The sequence below is a fragment of the Chelmon rostratus genome, chromosome 19 (genome assembly GCF_017976325.1).
Source record: "Chelmon rostratus isolate fCheRos1 chromosome 19, fCheRos1.pri, whole genome shotgun sequence".
Taxonomy (NCBI): Eukaryota; Metazoa; Chordata; class Actinopteri; order Chaetodontiformes; family Chaetodontidae; genus Chelmon; species Chelmon rostratus.
The window spans coordinates 14,415,304-14,434,587 of NC_055676.1; the positions used below are offsets into that span (position 1 = coordinate 14,415,304).

At 43.7% G+C, this 19,284-nt stretch overlaps 1 protein-coding gene across 5 annotated transcripts in view; it reads left to right on the forward strand.

Annotated features, from left to right (window-relative positions):
- rgs3a (regulator of G protein signaling 3a) overlaps nt 1-12,740 on the forward strand; it is a 103,271-nt gene extending 90,531 nt beyond the window's left edge. For 4 of the 5 annotated variants that reach the window (XM_041959583.1, XM_041959582.1, XM_041959584.1 and 1 more), the window contains 4 exons: nt 7,449-7,550; nt 9,119-9,180; nt 10,215-10,381; nt 10,502-12,740. In XM_041959583.1, coding sequence (XP_041815517.1) covers nt 7,449-7,550; nt 9,119-9,180; nt 10,215-10,381; nt 10,502-10,702 — 532 coding nt within the window. In that variant the 3' untranslated portion in view covers nt 10,703-12,740. Of the gene's footprint in view, nt 1-2,642; nt 2,815-7,448; nt 7,551-9,118; nt 9,181-10,214; nt 10,382-10,501 lie in introns of those variants that run through there. The other variant, XM_041959586.1, reaches the window with a different exon arrangement.
- The last annotated feature ends 6,544 nt before the right edge of the window (nt 12,741-19,284 follow it).

Here is a 19,284-nt window from a genome sequence, read left to right on the forward strand (position 1 = left end):
TAGAGTAATATATAATTAATAATTAAGATCAAGTAATTATATTTAGAGTTCTCTGTACTAATATTGAAAATATGATGGGGTGCATTATGTAATAAACTGTATAATATTAATATTAATAGCTTTGTACCATTAATATCCTACTAACTATCAGTTAGTCAGTCCGCACACATTTGTGTATTGTACCGGTCTCTACTTTTCCCTTGCTCCACTGCGGAAAGTTGATGGCTTACTATGTAAATGTCTGATGCTAGTTATCCTAAACGGGTTGTGTGTTTTTTGCTCTTTAAGAGGCACCTGTACTGCACAGTTGTGACATTGATGACGGCAGCATGGAACACTCTTCTGTAGACAAAATTACTCCTCATCACTGAGCGCAACCCTTTCCTGTACTAATTAGTCACCATAACGAGGATCACTCATCAAAGCTCTCTGGGTGCGGTAGACATGTGTACACACTTGTCTTCTGTCTCCAGTATTTGCAGCCTTTGTTTCCATTAAACCCTCAATGTCACGAGCTCGTTATCGCAGGAACATTTTTTCATCGTCCAATATTCGAGACCCATTTTTAGCCAATTGTCATTATGCGACGCTGTAAACCAATAATCTGCTCAGTCATATTAAATCCCACCAACAAACATAGCCTCAGTACAATATCTTTCTGTGTAACTCAGAGGAATACAAATGCAATATGTTGCTGCTATAGATAGAAATCTCTAGCTTTCTATATACAGTAACCAAGCATGACGGAAATTAAATTATTCCCCCAGATGTTGGAAACTGATATACGATGTAAAGAGAGAGCCAGTGGAACAAAAGATGCACTTCAGTGGCCAGAGGCCAGCTGAGCTGTAGTAGCAAGCTTAAATAAGGTACTCATTCTTATTTGGTGTGTCTGGCAATTAGTGGCAGTATATCTAATCACTGCAATTATAAACATCATACTATGAACACTCTTCTTCTTGCTCTGTCCTCTTTGAAACTTCCTCTCTCCACTCCTACAAAGCACTTCATTTGCAACAGCAAACACACCACTCACCTCTTATTCTTGCTCTCCTTTTTGCACGTTTTGCTCCCTGTGTCTAGTTTCCTGGATCCAGCACAGCTGTTTTCCTGAAATTGTCCACATTATCTCTGCCTCCCCCTCTATTATCACCTTTTGTTTTTACTCAGTCCAGGTGTTCTGCTTCCCAAAGCAATGGATCCCTGCACAGCTACACCCCCCCTCCATCTGGAGGTTTCCATGAAACCATAAACTAGCATCAACTAGAGCAATGCATCAACTGGAGCACCAGAGTAATGTGTGCAGAAGTGTGAGCTTGTTGACAGGCTGATTTAAAAAGTCTAAGTGGCAATGCTTTTCTTTTTTTAGCTGTATGTTACCACTGCAACAAACATGCCAATACTTCAACTTTGGTTCTTAAAGGCAGGAAACAAACAGATGGAGAAGGCAAAACACAGAGTGTCTGTGAAGTGTTCATTACAAACACAACACAGATGACCATATGTGTGTTTGACATGCGTATGGTTATACTTGACTTTATATATATATATATATATATATATATATATCACCTAGTTTGGCTGCCAACTTGGATGTAAGGCCCTTTTTGTATGCTGTGAAAGTTGACCAAGGTGTTAGTTAAACATGATCTGCACTGACCTTGTTGTAGGACCAGTGTTATCTGGTTATCTGCACTGACCTTATTGTCGAACCTGTGTTGAAATCACGAGACCTACTAAACCAACTAAACATTCTTGGTTATCCAGGTTATATGTAAACACCTAGAAGTGCTACATCAAAGATAACTGGACTTCCTGAAACTGGAATTTTTCATCTCCTAATGAAAAATGTAACGACGACCAAGAAAGAACAACTGGAACTCCAGGTGTGGACATCCCATGGAGGTTTAAGTTGGTGAAAGTGACGAAACCTCTTGGATGAGTGTCGAATTTCTGTGATCGGTGTCGAGACTTTATCTATTTTATTATTTAATGAATTCTTCTTGCTCGTCAAAGCTTGACCGCCGACAGTTTGGGTGGAGTTATTTACGCTAGCAACTTAGGCTTTAAACTCCTTTACTTCACACAGTATGCAGTCATCCTCCTACCGTAACCACGATGTGTGGTTACATTTGTTAGGAGACGCACGTCAGCCACCTTGCAGCACATCTTTGGTGGCTTTGTGTGCAGTAGCTACACTGTAGCCCCTTCCATTAACAAAAAAGAGTAGGAGCCACATTGAGAAGATTTTCGAGGTTCATCTCTTTTGGGTTCCTGATTTTGAACATTAGATTGGATTCTGACATATAAAAATTTAGAGACAGCTACAGAAATTAAACCTGCCGTCGTTTTAAAGCTGATCAGTTAAGTAAAGTTTTATGCAAACATCCACACCAGATGCAGAGAAATCTTTCTTATAGCCTGGTAGCAGATTTAGCACAAAGCTACAAAAAGATCATTACAGTCGTCTTCTTCAGCTAAAAAGACAAATGTCATCTCAACTTACTAACCCACAAAACTAAAAACCCGTCCAGGCCCCAGTGGAAGGAATCTGTCCTCTCTAAACAGTGCGTGGTGATTGGGTGAGCCCAGGGTCCGCCTTCTCCAGACCCCCCGGACTATATAAAGCTCCACCACAGCCTCTCAGGGGTTAGAGGAATGTGATTGTCAAACAAACCCCTGGACCCCGAGCGCCGGCACGCCTGACACACGCTTACATGCAGTCACATTTCCACACACACCAAGAGAACCTGCGGACAGGCTGGCACCCATGTTTCATACTATGGTCGATTTCTCAGAGAAGTACCTTGAAAGGTAAGAGCAAGGCAGTGGACGTGTGTGTGTGTGTGTTCATCTGCACGTTGCTTATCAAGAACTGGAAGCATCAGAAGCGAGGGTGAGGAAGGTGTGGATGGGGGCTGTTTCACCTCCCACAGGGATCGCTGCTCTCAAGCTGGTAGGAAGCTATCTGACCTCTACGTGGATCTCATTTGTCAGTCGCAGTGAGGGAGAAGAATCCCCCCGTGAGGGTGAAGCGCTCCAACTATTTTGGAGGAAGCGGCTTTAACTTCTAACTGGAGGCTGCCCCTTTTTCTTAATATACGCAGCCTGGATTTCAAGAATAGGATTGCTCATGTGGTCTTTGTGGCTAGGAAGGTGAGTTTGCTCAGAAATAGAGCTCCTTTTTTTGGTCTTGATTGAGGGAGACTGTGAATGAGATGGTGTTATATTTATGGACAAGATTTAGGACAATTCCCCTTTTCGTTGTTCTTCTAGGAATAGCGCAGAGCGCCATTTTCTTCATGATTTCTCATCCATATATTGTTGCTGTGTGTTCTTTATGTTTTTGGATACATTGCACCTCGGGACTGTTTCGTCTGCAGAGAAAGTAGAGGACAAACGCTCACAATGTGTTCCCATATCTTTTTAGAAACAGCCCAAATAGTCTAAATGTTATTTAAAGTGTTCTCGACACACTGACACAACCCTTGACCCGTTACACTCACAGTGACACAGATGCAGCTTGTGTGCTTTGTCCTGTATTCACTTCACAGGCACAAAGCCTTTTGTAAATAGAACGTGGCTGAGGGGATGAAAACATGCTTGAATGTTGTTCACCTTGCTGCTGTTATCACCATCTGGACTTCAGCTCCTCCTCTGTAACCGTTGCTGTACCCCAGATCTCACGGGTCAGGCTTCACCGAGGGTGAGCGCCGATCACTGTGGGAAACAAAAACTCGTGTAGCGAAAACAAAACAAAACAAAGTGGGATGAAGTGGGCCAGCGTGCTGTACGTTGTGATCTGCAGTACGTCTGTCTCCCCCATGTGCTCCCAGAGCCTTTCCCTGGGAGTGCGGCCTACTTTTCAGAACACCAGGAATAGCCAGCGGGGTGCTATTAGTGCGTCTAATGTGAGCCAAGCAAAGAGGGAATAAAGAGTACGGAAACCTGCAGATAATTGCGGAGCTGAAGACCTCTCGCTCCTTCACTCAAGCACATGAAGCATCCTCTCTCTCTCTCTCTCTTGCACAAGCAGACTCTCAGGTGTGTGTACACATGACGCCCGTGCTGCAAAAATGCTGTATTTAGCGTGCTCGAGGGGCGGTGCGGCGTACATTTCTGGGTGGCAGCGTGTTAGTTCAAAGACCATCCTAATTTGATAATCCTTTCCAGAGCATGTGTCAGTGTTTTAGCAGATTAAGTTAAGTGTAGGGGTCATGGGATGTAATAAATCCAATGCAGCGCGATGCAGTACATTGCTAATTGCGTTAGTGCAGGGGAGCTATTATCAGGCTCAGCTGGAGAGATGCAGTGGAGGATCAACTTTAAATACAGAGGTACTCAAAGTGAGAGACTGTGAGAAGGGCCATTAGCATATAAAGAGCAGAGGTGCACAGAGCATGGGGTAAAGAAATTTCGTTATGAAGGAACGCTAGTCGAAAAATGTGTACCAGTGGGTTTTTTCTGGCAGAAATAGCCGGCCTTGTTAGGAGGAAGAGTGCTTCCTCCCTGAGGCTGCACGCAAGTCAAGGCAAAGGGTGTTTCACCTTTACTCAACATGCTCCGTGTTTTCCCTTTGTTAAGTTATATTTAGGGTAGCTGATTATGCAAATCTCTGCAGTTACAACAATGCAAGTCTCCACATTTGGAGGACGCAGACATGTCTGCGCCCCTCTGCATGACACTGGGTAAAGAATGTGTCTGCCCTTATTGAGGGAGTTGTTGACTCACGTTGCGCGAGTAATCACGCAGGCGGTTTCGTTTAAGGCTGTGTCAGTTGAGTTGCCATGCAGGAAGAAAATCTGTCTCTCAGCTAAGCACCAGAAACCTCACACCTCCTGGAGGATGACTTATGACCTAACACGCGGATTTACAGGAAAAAGTGTTGCTGCTCTCACTGTGTAGTGATTTAAATCAGGCAGCTGTGTGATATGTAGTGTTTATCACTTGTTTTCAAGCGTAGTGCCTGTGCTGTGCTTGAGTTTCTGAAAAATAATTGGACTAATAAATCACTGGATGATTTCAGCTCAAGTTGTTTCCAGTGTTGACACCAACTATTGCAGGCAATCTGTGCTGCTGGAGGCCTGAAAATGTTTGCAGTATCCACTGACGGCCACATGGGGGCAGGATAGAAACATACATTTCCCTTGAAGTGACATCATTGTCACATCGTTCCCATGCAGGCTCGGCTTGTATAAAACCCAGACATAAATAATAAAGTCGTATTTTGTCGGGCCAACAAAATATTTGCCAGCCCTTGTAAAAGCTTCTTCGTCTCCTCACATGCACTGGCAAGACAGAGGCTCTCTTTCAGCTCACACATGCACAGCTCACGACCTAATTGCCTTGAGCGCAACCTAAAAATAGAACAACCTAATGAATCCCGCTCTGATGTTGTGAGTTTATTTAACAGCAAGAGAGTTTTTATTTGGGCAATAATGTCCTTCAGGCTGTGAGCTATTCGCAGGTATACTGTGTGAGAGCGCCCTGTTGTTTCCATGAAGGAGAGGCCTGAATGCTGTTCGGCAGTTCAGCATCTGGTCTGAGCCTGCTTCACACAGGGCAGTTGTGTTATTCCAATCAATGGATGAGTCATCTCTCCACCAGTGATGCTGTGTCGACGTTTAGGTGTTTTAAAGTGAGTTTTCTGGCTCCTCTGAGAGTCTTTCGAATGTCTTTTGATCTATTTTTCCCTTACCTTGCCTGGGAGAGGGGAAAAAAAAGCTTTCACACATCTTTTTCTAGATGCCACACCAATGCATGTTTTTACTTTCTTCATGTATTGGTAGTTAATTCATTTTCTAAGTCACTCATTTGGCACTTCTCCTCCCCCGAGCCGCGCAAACGCTTTCAAAGGCCTCTTGTGGGTCTCTGAGCCGACTTCTCAGCACCAGCTGAACCTCCCCAAAACCCGAACACACCCCAATCGATACACCCACAGAGTCACACTCATCCTGATGTCAAAGGAGCTATTCAGCAGCAGCTGCTGCTGCTGCTTCCAGCGGCTCGTGCAGTCGTGTTGTATCACTCTTCTACCTTTGCTCTCCTGCAGCAGTTGGAAAAACTCACACCAGGCGGCTGACTGTGCTCTCTGTTCAGCCTCGTTGTGTGACCGCTCCGCGTTTACGCATAAATTATCCCACTTCCCTTCAAAGACACATGCGCACGCTGGTGGAGTCGGGGTGTTTTCCAACACCTGTGACTGGCATGAAAGCACAGATGAAGTGGGCATGAGTTGGCACAGATACGGGGAGGAGGGGGGGTTTCTTTGAAATGTTTATATCGCAGTATTTGTGCTACTCTGCAGTCTTGTGTTCTCCCACCGCCCCGTGTGCGCATATTTGAATGATACGTGTCTATAACAGGAAGCCCTGTTTCTTAATTTGGGGTGTACATGCTCTCCTGGGGGCTGTGGGTTGGCAGTGGGACAGCTGGCAGTGATTAGGGCCGGCGAGCGCACGCTGCCGCGCTGCATTATTAGCGGGCCAGGCAATCCACAGTGGAAATCAAAAGCAGGGACTCAGGAAATGGTGTTGAGTGAGGTCACATCCCAGTGAGGTAGCACGTGCTCCAGGTCGGGAAAAGCCAGGACACGTACCAAGGGATTATGGGAATGCGCAGAATTCTGAAGGCACCACGGGGACTGACGGTTGGTGTATCACCTTGTGTGAGATTTTGGGTGGCGCATGTGCAGCAGGGGGGGTCCGTGTGTGTGTGTGTGTGTGTGTGTGTGAGTGAGTGAGTTAGTTCGAGGGAGGTGAAACATCTGAGGTGGGCGGTCAGGAGGATTTTGGGTGCTGCTGCTGGATTGAAGCGGCAGAGGGGTGAGGAGGTCACTGTGCCCTGTTGCCTCGGCCCTGGGTCAGCTCCCTCTCAGCAACCCCTCCAGGCACATGTAGAATGGCGTGATGAAACAGAGGAGTGAGGATTGAGTCTCTCTCCTCCTTCTCTGCCACATTCGCTCAGTCCCTGCCGAGGAACCTGCCAGGGACGCATCCACGGGAAAGACTGTTAGCGATACTAGATTGACAGGAGAGGCGCAAAGCGAGGAAGGGGAGCTTGACATCCGCCTTTTGGAAAAATTCTGTCCCATCATACCAACACTCCTGGTTGAAGACTAAAATGTACACAACACGGCATTTATTTTCATCTTTTCTGGCATTTGCGGGTTGGATTTACAGTGCTGAAGAAGTTAATTGGTGATTCCCGTGCGTTGGATTGTTTTAACTGTGGACTTTGGACTTGGACTCAACACACTTTCTTCCCATGTCTCTTTTTGTCCACCTCTCTGCTTTTTCCCTCCTTTCACCCACATTCCATTTTCCTCCTTGTTTTGTCTCAACTTTCTCCCTCCTTCACCTCATTCCGTATTCATAAATCTTTCTTTCCCTCTCCTCTCTCTCGCCAACCCTCTCCTTCTCTCTCCCGTCTATCTTCCTTTTACTCAGGGCCAAAGACATGAAGAACCGGCTGGCTTTCCTGCGGAGGAGGAATGAATCCCCAGGAAGCAACCCAGCCAGCAAGTTAGACAAATCTATGAAGTCAGTCAAGTAAGTGGCCACTTCCTGAAGGCATGTGCATGGGGGTGTGTGCGAGGTTGTTTTCCGGGTCTCGCCACAACTGGCGATGACCTGGCCTCGGAAGACAGACATGTGGGCAGTGGCAGCGACGGGAGTGTGCCAGTGATGTGTGGCATTTATAGGACGAATGAGAGAATGTTTGTGGACAAGTGAATCGTCTGGAAGCAGGTTTTTAAACGATCTAGAAAATAAGTTTACCAAATGCATTCATATCAGATATCACATATGTGAAGCATTAGAGGTCAATGTCATGTTTTAGGCTGATTTTGTTTCATTTTTACTGTTGTATGCTTTCACAGGAAGCTAAAAAAAAACGTTAAAGAGTGTCACACAAGTACAAGTATGTACTTTTTATATATCAGCATCCATTAGGTCTCAAACAACCACAACCCAGATTCCAAAAAAGCTGGGACAGTGTGTGAAACGTAACTACAAACAGAATGAAATCGTTAGCAAGCGAACTGTGTTTACTGACAGCGGTTTTACAAATTTTCCTGAGTCCATGTAGTAACATCCTTTATACAATCATGTGTTCACAAAGTGGTGAACCTCGCTCCATCCTCGCTAGCGAACTGAGGCTTTCCAGGATGCTCCTTTCATACCCAATCAAGATACTATCACCTGTTACCAATCAACCCGTTTACCTGTGGAATGATCCAAACAGGTTTTTTTTACAGCGTTCCACAACTTTCCTAGTCTTTTGTTGCTCCTGTGCCAACTTGTTTGCCATCAAATTCAGAATGAGCAGATATTTACAAAAATCTATGAAGTAGATGTAACAGATTTTTACACTAACATTTGGCTTATATTACAAACGTAAATGTGGCAGTGCATTTTGCCAAGCAACTGCTTCAACACATAACTGCAGTACGTGTGCGTTCGTGCTCTGAAAGACACGGCAGTTAGAGAAATGAAGTACATGTTAAACTGCGAGAGGCAATTTTTGCTGATTTATCACGATGGATGTCAGAGTGTCCACTAAAACTGAAATCCCATCATCAGAAGGCACGGAACAATGTCCAAAATGGACTGAAAAGTGGCTGAAATTACAGAGCAACTTCTCTCTTACTGTGTCAAAAAAGGCCAGAGATGTGGATTAGAGTGAGTGTGAGATGAGCCTGAGGAGGCAGGCTTTATAGCCGAGTACAGACAGGATGAGAGGCAGCAGGGGGCAGACAGACACCGATGGGGGTTGGGAGGGAGGTCTCTAAACCCGACAACACATCCCCATTGGCCGGCTGGAGCCCCTCCTCCTCCGCCTTCCAAGTTGCGCTCAATGGGAATATAAAAGCCTACCCCCACCAGGGTGAAGCAGATAGGCTGTCAGTGTTGTAGGCATTCGCAAGGCTGAGCTGCATGTGAGGGAGAAACCAGCAGACACAGACTAGAGTGGAAGGAAGCAGCGGAGGGAGAGGAGTTACCCACTTCCACGTTTCCACTCATCGATCCAGCATAGACAAAGTTCTGCGGATGGGTCACACAATGAGAAACCTGGCTGAGATGGGCTTGTTAAAGAACCGCTCTGCTTTCATCTGCAGGCCCACCCCAGAGGAAGCACTGAAATGGGGGGACTCACTTGACAAGCTGCTGGCGCACAAATGTAAGTAACTTTTAATCCATTTTCCTGATATTTGTCCTCTTTTGTCTCTCATCTCCTCCCCCCACACATACATGGAAGTCTGTCTTTTGGATATTTCCTAATGCGATTATTAGTGCAATTTGGTTCTAGACAGTGGGTGAATATAGACATAGAGTGCTTGCATGAGGTGGTGGGGGTGGGTGGAAATATGCAAGTACTGATATAAGGATTACACACACACACACACACACACACACACACTGCCGCAGTGCATTGCAGCAAGTCTCCCTAATCCCAGCGGACACAGTCCATGTGTTACAACAAGAGACGGGGACAGACCAAAGCAGCCAACCTGCATGTGTTCTGCTATTTTTGTTCCCCACATTTCGTCCTCCACTGTTCGGCCCCAATCCTTCTCACAAGCAGCGAGCTGATGCAAAGCCAGCGCAACATCTGTTCCTCATTCAGCTTTCTTGGCCTCTCTCTTCTCCCTCTTCTAATTTCCTCTCTTCCACCTCTTACCTCACTCCTGCTTACCAGAATGAGGTAAGAGATGACGGCCTGCATCGGCTCTGCTTATCAGCGTGGGTGATTCATGGGAACGGAAAGGTGCAGACGGGAGCCGTGGGTGGACACGGCTTCCTGCTATTCTTTCTTGTGGATGCCTTTTCCTCAAATCATTAACAGACTGAAACTTAAAAAGCCCAGAGTGCCAGAATTAGTCCTCTCCCCCCCACACGCTAAAACAGTCGTCTCTTTGTTCATTCCCAGCATGCGTAAAGGGGAATGCATAGATGCCATGCTGAATAATGAGGAAGGACTGGGTCAGCGGGGTGATGTCACTTAAAGGACTTGAATCTGTGCTCCGGCGTTGAGAGCGTTTTTTTTTTTTTCTTTAATGTCTTACTTTTTTCCAACCACATGACTCAAAAAGGCTGTCACAGAGCTATTTTAGGCGCTGAAACTCCAAGGAGCGCTTCAGCTGCGAGGTTGCCATGGCACTCTAGTCAACTTCCCTCTTGTTTATTCTCCTCCTCCTCCCCGCTCTCCCTCAGATGGCCTGGCAGCGTTCAGAGCTTTCCTGCGCACAGAGTTCAGCGAGGAGAATCTGGAATTCTGGCTAGCATGTGAGGAATACAAGAAGATCAAGTCGCAGTCCAAGATGGCCTCAAAAGCCAAGAAAATCTTTGCAGAGTACATCGCTATCCAGTCTTGTAAAGAGGTGAGTGAGAGCGTGCACAGCTCAAAAGGATGAAAAATGGCATGAAACCAGCCTCCCGCACTTACAGAAACTGTGCATTCTTGGCACTTCGCTCACTTGTTTTATTCTGTTCCTCTGCAGGTAAATCTGGATTCGTACACCAGAGATCACACTAAGGACAACCTGCAGAATGTGACGCGCTCCTGCTTTGACCTAGCGCAGAGGCGGATATACGGGCTGATGGAGAAGGACTCATACCCCCGCTTCCTGCGCTCAGAACTCTACTCGGACTTAATCAACCAAAAAAAGCCCAGCTCCACTCCGACTCCATCTTCATCATAAGAGACCAGGAAAAGAAATGAGGAGCAGAGAAAGATTGTGATGAGAGAGAGAAAAAAGGGGCAGACTTGAAAAAAGTAGAGCAGGTGGGCGGGATCTGAGGTTCTTTGATTGCCTTTTTTTTTTTGTTTTTATTTTTTGTGTGTGTCTGTCATCCTGTCCACTATGATTATTTTTTGTTTTTGTTGTTGTGAGAGGACGCGGCAAAGCAATGGCACTGCAAAGGAATGTAGTTTACACAGTAACCAGGTGGATGGGCGAGTGAATGGGCTGATGAATGGATGGATGCATGTTACTAAAAACACAGAAGCCCACGAGGTGAGGGCTGAAGCAGGAGCTGGACGCTTGTCTGATCACTGTCTCTCTTTGTTTATCCGGTGTCAGTCTTTTTAAGTTTTTGTCCAGTTGTACTGGAGAAAAGGAGGGGTTGCTCAGAAAACCCAGCTGACATGAAGACAGTCCGGTACTGTTTTGTCACTTTTTCCTCTTAATTTCCTTCGAAAAACTCCCTTTTTAAACCCCCCTCCTTTCCTCCACCTCGTTCTCTGTGAAGCCACTTCAAAGCTGTTGGTACGACACAAAGCCCTTCTTCTTTGTGTGTGTGTGTGTATTTTTTTTTTTCTTAAATCAGGCTCTAAACCGTATAATGGAGAGGAAAAAAAAACAAGATGATGTCTGAATGAAAGTTAGCGCAATGGCTCTGTTTCACATGTGTCTCTGTTAAACACCTTCACCCCTCTCAAAGCTTCTATAAACAGCTTTCACCTTATTCAGTTCATCCCAAGACTGTGGAAAGATACTGTGAGCGCTCAGCAGGGACAAAGACGGAGACAGCGGCGGGCAAAGAAGACAAATGTATAAGTAACGGATGGACCGGAGCTGTGATGAAACACAGATATGTGTCACTCTCACATTAAAAGACATTCAAAGTCACATTCAAAGCCAGTAATGGGGGGGGGGGAGACGACTTGCTTCTTGTCTCCAAAGACTGTTTACAACAAGGAACGACAGCTCAAGAAGGAAGAGAAAAAATGATTCCGTGCAGCCAAACGACATTTCCTGTAACATTGTAGCTCATCCTGGACTAATTGAGGAAGCATTCTCAGGACATTGCTATGACAGGTTCCTGCTTGGTTTATCTTCTCAGCTGTTTCTGTTTTTCTACACACTCACTGTTTTTATATGCTTTAGGGTTCCAACCTGCACTCCCCAGTTCTTCTGAGCGATACACAAGACGTTGCTCGTTTCATAGCCAGAGGAAGAAGAAGATGCTTCATGTTGTACAAAAGTCTGCCTATTTATTTAGATTAACTTGCTGGATGCTTCTACAGACACCCTCACCTCCTCTAAAGCACTCAGCTAAAAGCTCTCACTTTCCTCTTAACCACCAAACAGGTCCAATGCTGTCCTAAACTTTAAGTGCAATATTTTTTTTTATTTTCTATTTTATTTTATTATATTCCGTTTGTTCATTTATTTGGATAATTTTGAATTTTTACGGGGAAAGACGAACAGCTTGAGCTCTGTATTAACTTTATTTGTTAAGAGAAGAAAAAAACGTAGAGCTATAAGGTTGACTTACAACGCAAAACTTTCAAGAAACATAAGTAGTTAAATGAATTTTAAGCAAGTGATTCTAACTGTGTGTTAACCCCCGGCAGCAGGCAGCTGGGGGCGTTATGGTTGTAAATATAATTCTTTAAGAAAAACTATGTGATAACACATTAAAAACAAACAAAAACAAAAAACCAATAGGTCTCTGCTGGTGATGAATGTGGGACCCAGCTGTATCTATGTAAATATGAGAGACAAAACTATAAGATGACATGTATTGTTAAAAGAAAAAAATAGGTGAGCGAGAGCAGGTACAATCTGCTCTTTTCCCTGGTCATACACTGCTTGTAAGGAGTTTTCTGAAATGCATTTTATCATTTTCACTGTTTACAATTCAAAATGCATCTCCTATGATAGCAAGTGAAAACAGTAGAGTACATTTGGTGTCATTGCTAATGATAAATAAACCAACCACCTGATGAAGTGAGATGTGTTGTCTCCGTATTTTTCTTCCAATGTGCCTTCGCCCATTCAAACATGCCAAGACTTGCGTGGCTGACTCAAATGGCCCATGAGCGCCGAAGCACTGATGACGACAGGCAGTGGTATGAAGTTGCTTTAAAGGAATAGTTCGATAAATGCGCTTATTCGCTTTTCTGTAGGGAGATGAGAGGCTTGATACCACTCATGTCTGAACATCAAATATGATGTTCTTAGCTTAGCATAAAGGCTGCAGACAGGTGCCTAGTAGCACCCCTAAAGCTCACTAATTAACTCAAACTAGTTTCACATTTAGCGTGCAGACATGAGAGTAGTGCCGAATTACTCATTTAATTCTCGGCAAGAAAGCCAAATAAGTGTATTTCCCAAACCATTAATTTGAGTAACTGAGTAACTAAAGATAAAAAAAGAAATATTCTGTCTTTGGTGTTATTTTCATGGTTTTATATCCTGGAATGAGCCAACAATGCTGAAAATAAATCTGATTACAGATAGATTCCTGCTTGAACATTTGAGCTATCATTCAGTTTTCCTGCACAATGGGGAATTATTTATTATTTTACATTATATAGGACTTAATTTTGCTTTTTCCCTCAAATGAACTGGTTTCGATAGCTAAACTGATCGCTAGTGTGTCCCTTCCCTGGTCACACTAGCAATGCCGCTATGTTCCCAGATCCCATGTTATTATCATAACCAATAGAAATGATGGCCAAAACTACTAAAAGAAAGAATGTTCTTTAATTTTCCACAACATCTGTGAACACCCACACACACTGGAACAGTTTTTTTCTATATGGACTGTCAGCAGTCTGACATGGATGGAGTAGAGTGCTACTGAGACGTGACGCGGAACATCCAGACTCATCCTGATCCCAGCTGTCTCGCTGTTGTGGAAAGGAGAGCGGGGTCGAGTGTTGGCCCGGTTGCTGAGGTGGGATGAGAGGAAACAGTTGAAGCAGTGTGTGTGTGTGTGTTTGGGGGGAGGTTGATCAGTCTGAAGTGGTGTTGGAAACAGTAGCAACAGCGCCTAATCTTCTTAACCAGCTGCCATCTGTTTTGACAGACACAGCTTCTTTTTCCAGAAGGAATTGTCATCGACCTCTATCGCCTCTCTCGGCCTGCTTCCTCTCCGCCTCGCTCCCCGTTGACCGCCTCTTTGTCCTCAAAACCCACGCTAGCATTTTTTTTTTTAATGCTGTACAACGGAGGTCCCGCTCTTGAGCTGGATTCCTTCTTCTTTTTTTTTTCGAATCCTTTTGTTCAAATTTCCTTCCCCTCTCTAATCTGTGTAAACCATATCTCAGCGTCTGTCATTGTTTTCAAATTCGGCCGTCACATGAGCCACCAAAACCCGCCTGCTCGCATTTCCTGCTCACATGTCTTGTGTCTTGCTATACCAAATATGGCCGTCGGCGATTCCTCTGCCGCGACAGTCTCTTATCTGACTTTCCTGTCAGGAGAAAATTTGTCACCAGGATATGGTGTGCGGGGTGTTATCATCTTTATTCACAGCAGTGTTATGCAACATTATGAAGACCCATGTCTGGCTGGGCTTAGTGGGGAAAAAAAACTTCCCATACTCTTTTTCTTTATTGCTCTGTTAGTTCAGCAGAACTCACAGTACACATGCCATGTCATGACATGACATGAAAACTGAAGCCTTGTATGCAGCTTGTTGTATTTTAAGTTCTAGCACACACAGATGGGAAATACACTAATTTACCATCTTGCCAGGACTTAGAGGAGAAGATAGATGGATACATAACGCCCCATAAATCACAATTTCATGGTTTAATCAGACAAGATATGAGGTGTTAATTAGTAAGCTTTAGAGATGCTTTTAGCAAAGTTTTTAAACTTTCGACAGCGTTAGCCTAGCTATCAGCCTTTATGCTAAGCTAAACTAAGCTGCTGGCTTTAGCTCCATATTTAACAGACAGTTCTTAGGGCGATCAAGCTTCTTATCTAATTCTCTGCCACAAAGCAAGGAAGCATTTGTCAGTAAAGTTTCAAGTTTTTTAGTTGCAGAAGAGCAGATATACACACTTGAAGGTCCAGTGTGCAGGATTCAGGATGAACTATTTGCAGAAATGGAAAATAAGATTCATAAACATGTTTCTACTGGTGTATAATCACCTGAAAATCAGAATTGTTGTGTTCCTGTTAACTTAGAATGAGCTCTTTGTACCTACAGAGGGAGCGGGGCCTCATCCACAGAAGTTGCCATGTTGCCATGTTTCTACAGTAGCCTAGAATGGACAAACTAAACACTGGCTAGTGAAGGACTTTTCTGCTTTTCACGTTTTCAGTGGCCATCATAAGGGAGGAGTGATGCAAGGGGTATTCACTTGGTTGCAACCTCCCCACTAGATGCCACTAAATCCTACACAGTGGTCCTTTAATATGTTGCAACCACATTTAAAAAAATATGTCTTTGCAAGTTATTTTAACATTTGCTTCATATAGATGAATTTCTCAACTCTTTTAATAGTGAAATATATAAGTAGTTCCCAGGATCGGATTTCAGTGTTTATTTTTTCACCTCGTGAATTGTGCAGATACACAAGAACGTGAAGAGTTGTTCAAAACGTTCCAGTTTTTTTACGCTTCTTATCAGATGACCTCAAATAGATAACTATCTCGAAAGCAAGCTAAATTGTGTATTTGATATCTGTTTTTAGCAACACAAACTCACAAGACCCATAACAAGCAGTCACGCTGAATTCAGCAGGACTCCCCCTCTTGTCTCTCTGTTTGTGCAGCAGTCAAGGGGCTTATAAGCCTTGATTAATCCTTAATTCTCAGATCAGCCTATCCTTTCAACTCTTGGCATGTTTACAAAAGAAACATCACGTCTACCCGCTTGCCCTCGCTGACTCAGTGGATCCCTCAATCCTGTTTGTGGCGTGTTTGTTGTCCACTCCACTGACTGTGCTGCATAGAAAGAGTTTGTTATTTTCACCACAATGGCCCATCGTGTCTCATTCACACAGTTTAGCACAAGATGTGATGGACAGACAGCAAAGGATCAGTTTGTATGAGTCTTCCTCATACATATTTGTCCTTCTACATTCACCACATCTTCCGACCTGCTACATGAAGTGATGTCACCCAGAACGTTAAGATACGTTTATTTTCTTGCACCCATATGACTGTACCATCTGTTGACTCACAGGTACATATGTTTCCAGGTTTTCCCTCACCCTGTGGGTTGAAGGAGGCAAGGGGGCCCTAACTGCGCTGAGCTCACCTTTATTGTGGAACATTTCGCACATGGCACACTACCTGCCTCATGCACAGCTCCACCACTTGTCCAGTTTTCGTTAGCTTTGGCTCGGCAGCTTTAGCAGATGTCGTCATTGCTGCTATTAGACAGGGACTTTAAAAAAAGCAACAGACAGAGGAAGGGAGTGGAAGGAAGCAGAATGTAATTGTCGTATTCCAGTGGTCTAATCAGAAGAGGCAAGCTCTCTATATAGATGACCTTTATACAAATAGATACGCTTTAATAAAGTCTTGGTGAGAGTTTTGCAAACTACTGGACTTGGAGGACTTCAAAGGTCCAGTATGCACAATTTAGGGGAATCTACTGGCAGAAATAGAATATATTATTGACAGCTATGTTTTCATTAGTGTATAATCACCTGAAAATAAGAATAGTTGCGTTTTTGTTACCTTGGAATGAGCTCTTTATATCTACCAAGGGAGTTCCTTTTCCACGGAGTCCGCCATATTGCACCGCCATGTTTCTACAGTAGGGATAGATAGACTTGATTGCGAACTTGAATGGGGTAGGAACAATATTCCACACATTTAGCTTTTTTTCATTTTGAAATAATATGGAGTGAGTGATGAACATGATGATTCATTACTGATACTGACAACTGGTAGCTGAGCTCTCAGTCTAGATAACCACACGCCACACATCGCACCACTCAATAATAACCTTAACTAATTACGTAACTAACCATGAGGTGTTGAACATTTCTGCAACACATGCCAGTCACATGTTGGGAGTTTGTATCAGTTTGAATGTCTTTGTTCTGTATGTAAGCATGTGTGTGTGAGACCCTGAGGAAAAACTCCTCAATTCATTTTTGCAACATGACCAAACTCTACAGGAGATTCAGTCACGCACATCTGGACTGAGAGGAAGTAGCTGTGGAATCAGACACATTGAACGCTTGGAAAAATCCTGTAGCACGATTCTGATTTGCACAAGAGAAATTGCTAGTGTGACCAGCACTTACTTAGAATAGTTTGACATTTCGGCAAGTCTGCTTATTTACTTTCTTGCCGAGTCAGGGACAAATTTGAATCTACAACCAGCAGCCGGTTAGCCTAGCTAGCTAGCTCACTAATTCAAACAGTTAAGTATATCTGTCACATGGATTTAGTGACCATTGGACATAGCCAGGCCAGCTGTTTTCCACTGTTTCCAGTCCTTATGCTAAGCTAAGCTAAGCTAACAGGCTGTAGCATCATTTTTAACGGGCAGTCCACTCATCTAACTCTCAGCAAGAAAGCTGTAAAAAGATATAAAAACATTGAAGTTCGAAAAGCCCCACTGTTTTCTTGTCTTGCTTTGAACTCGACTGAGCTGAAGTGGGAGTGGGAGCAGTCGTGTGCAGCACGATGCAATTTTGGTGTCAAGGACGGGCAGCTTACTCGCCCCTGTAGCCAAACTGTTCCTGTGCATAACTGTTAAACTCCTCAGTTAATATCATGAAACCATCAATTACATTACACAACAGTCCTTTTGGGACCACACCAGCACCTTAAACCAACATGTTGTCTCATTGTCTCCTCCCAAGTTATTTTAAGGCTCCGTATAGCCAGTTCTGCTCCTCCTGAAGCTCAAGGACAGAGTTTTCTTCCTAAGGGAAACTTTGGCAAATGATGGTTCCAGATGGTTCCTCCATAATGAAACAGCATTTAATCAACACCATGTAGCACTTTATTTTAAGATGAACTGTGAAATTAAAGCAACCTTCTCCAAAGTCAACCTGAAGAAAAAAAAAACTGAGACCAACTGGAAAGCATTTACATGCAAGTGAAGCATCAGGTAAGAGGTGTTTTCCTGGCTACAGTACAGGCTATACGCCCACTGTCAACCATCTGATGTGTGAGAGATGCTTCCACTTTCACCAAGTTTGATGACACAGAGACATGGGAATGGTACAAGAAGATATTTTTTTCCGCTCATAGTTTTATGTTTTTTTTTCATAGTTGTTAAAAGAATGATTTTTGATTTTTTCGTCATTAAGCTACATTAAGTCATTGTTTTGACATTTTCAGATTTTTCTTACACATTATGTCAAACATGGATTAATACACTTAACTCTGAGTTATGCCCATATGCTACAGTTTTTCACTGTGGCCCACACGTTTTCAGTTTTTCCTTAAAGTTTTTGTCTCACCCTGCTGGATGCTTCATCCCAGAGAGAAAAGGCATGTGGGGTTTTTCCACAACAAAACACTTTAAATGATGAATGTTTGTAAGTACAGTAACACTAAGCTACAATAATGCACTTCACTAATAGGATTGTAATCAACCAAAAACCTACTGACCTCATCAGATTACTCTACTAGTCAATTAAATCCTACATTACCACAAGTGTTATTTCCTAAACCTGCTTCTTTATCAGAACAGGAGACAACTCAGGGCATGGCACGTAGAGAGCAGATAGGAATCCTAGAGCAGAAAAAACACAGGAGATACTGCATACTGACATACTACGTCCTAGGATGTGCTAAATCTTTATTTTCTGGCATACTAAATAGTGTGGTAATATGGGTATTGGAACCCAGCAAATGCCTTGATCGCCGTTGGATGGATCACCAGGCAGCCATTATAAACTTTGGTGATCCTCTGACATTTTATCTAGCACCACTAATGGGTCAAAATTTCCATTCAAATACTTTGGTTTATCTAACAGTTTGTATTTCTTGGCTGCTAGCATGACTGTAGACTCTTAAGTCTTGTTTTATTCATCTCCTACTAGACAAAGAACTTCAAAGAATAGAAAACAATCATGTGGTTTTGTTGTTCACTAAACCCCAAATCCAAACCAATGTCTCTTCATTTCGCTGTCCAGGCTAATTTAACATAATCTGCATCTGCAGTTTCAGCTTCTTCATGGAACATTTTTTTCCCCTCTGTGTGAGGCGTTCCAGACTTCTCTGCGTAGCTTCCAGACAGATGTGCACACTCTGCCAGTTATGACACTATTTCCTCCCCCTGTGCTTTGCCCTGTTGATTGTGTGCCCTGATTCACATTAATGGGCCGTTTGACGCTGTGGTGATCTGGCATTAACGAGTGTGTGCGTGTGTGTGTCATTCAAAGTGGGGAAGTGAACCAGCGGAAATGAATCAAGCTCATGATGTCAGCATGGCACGATCTACCTAATGCATCCAAAATCTTGTTTGACTCATGGTTTGGTTCGTTGTTGGTTTGATCACACATATTACAAAGTAGCCAGTACTGAGACATGAGGACTAATCACTGTAATAAGAAACTGATTTC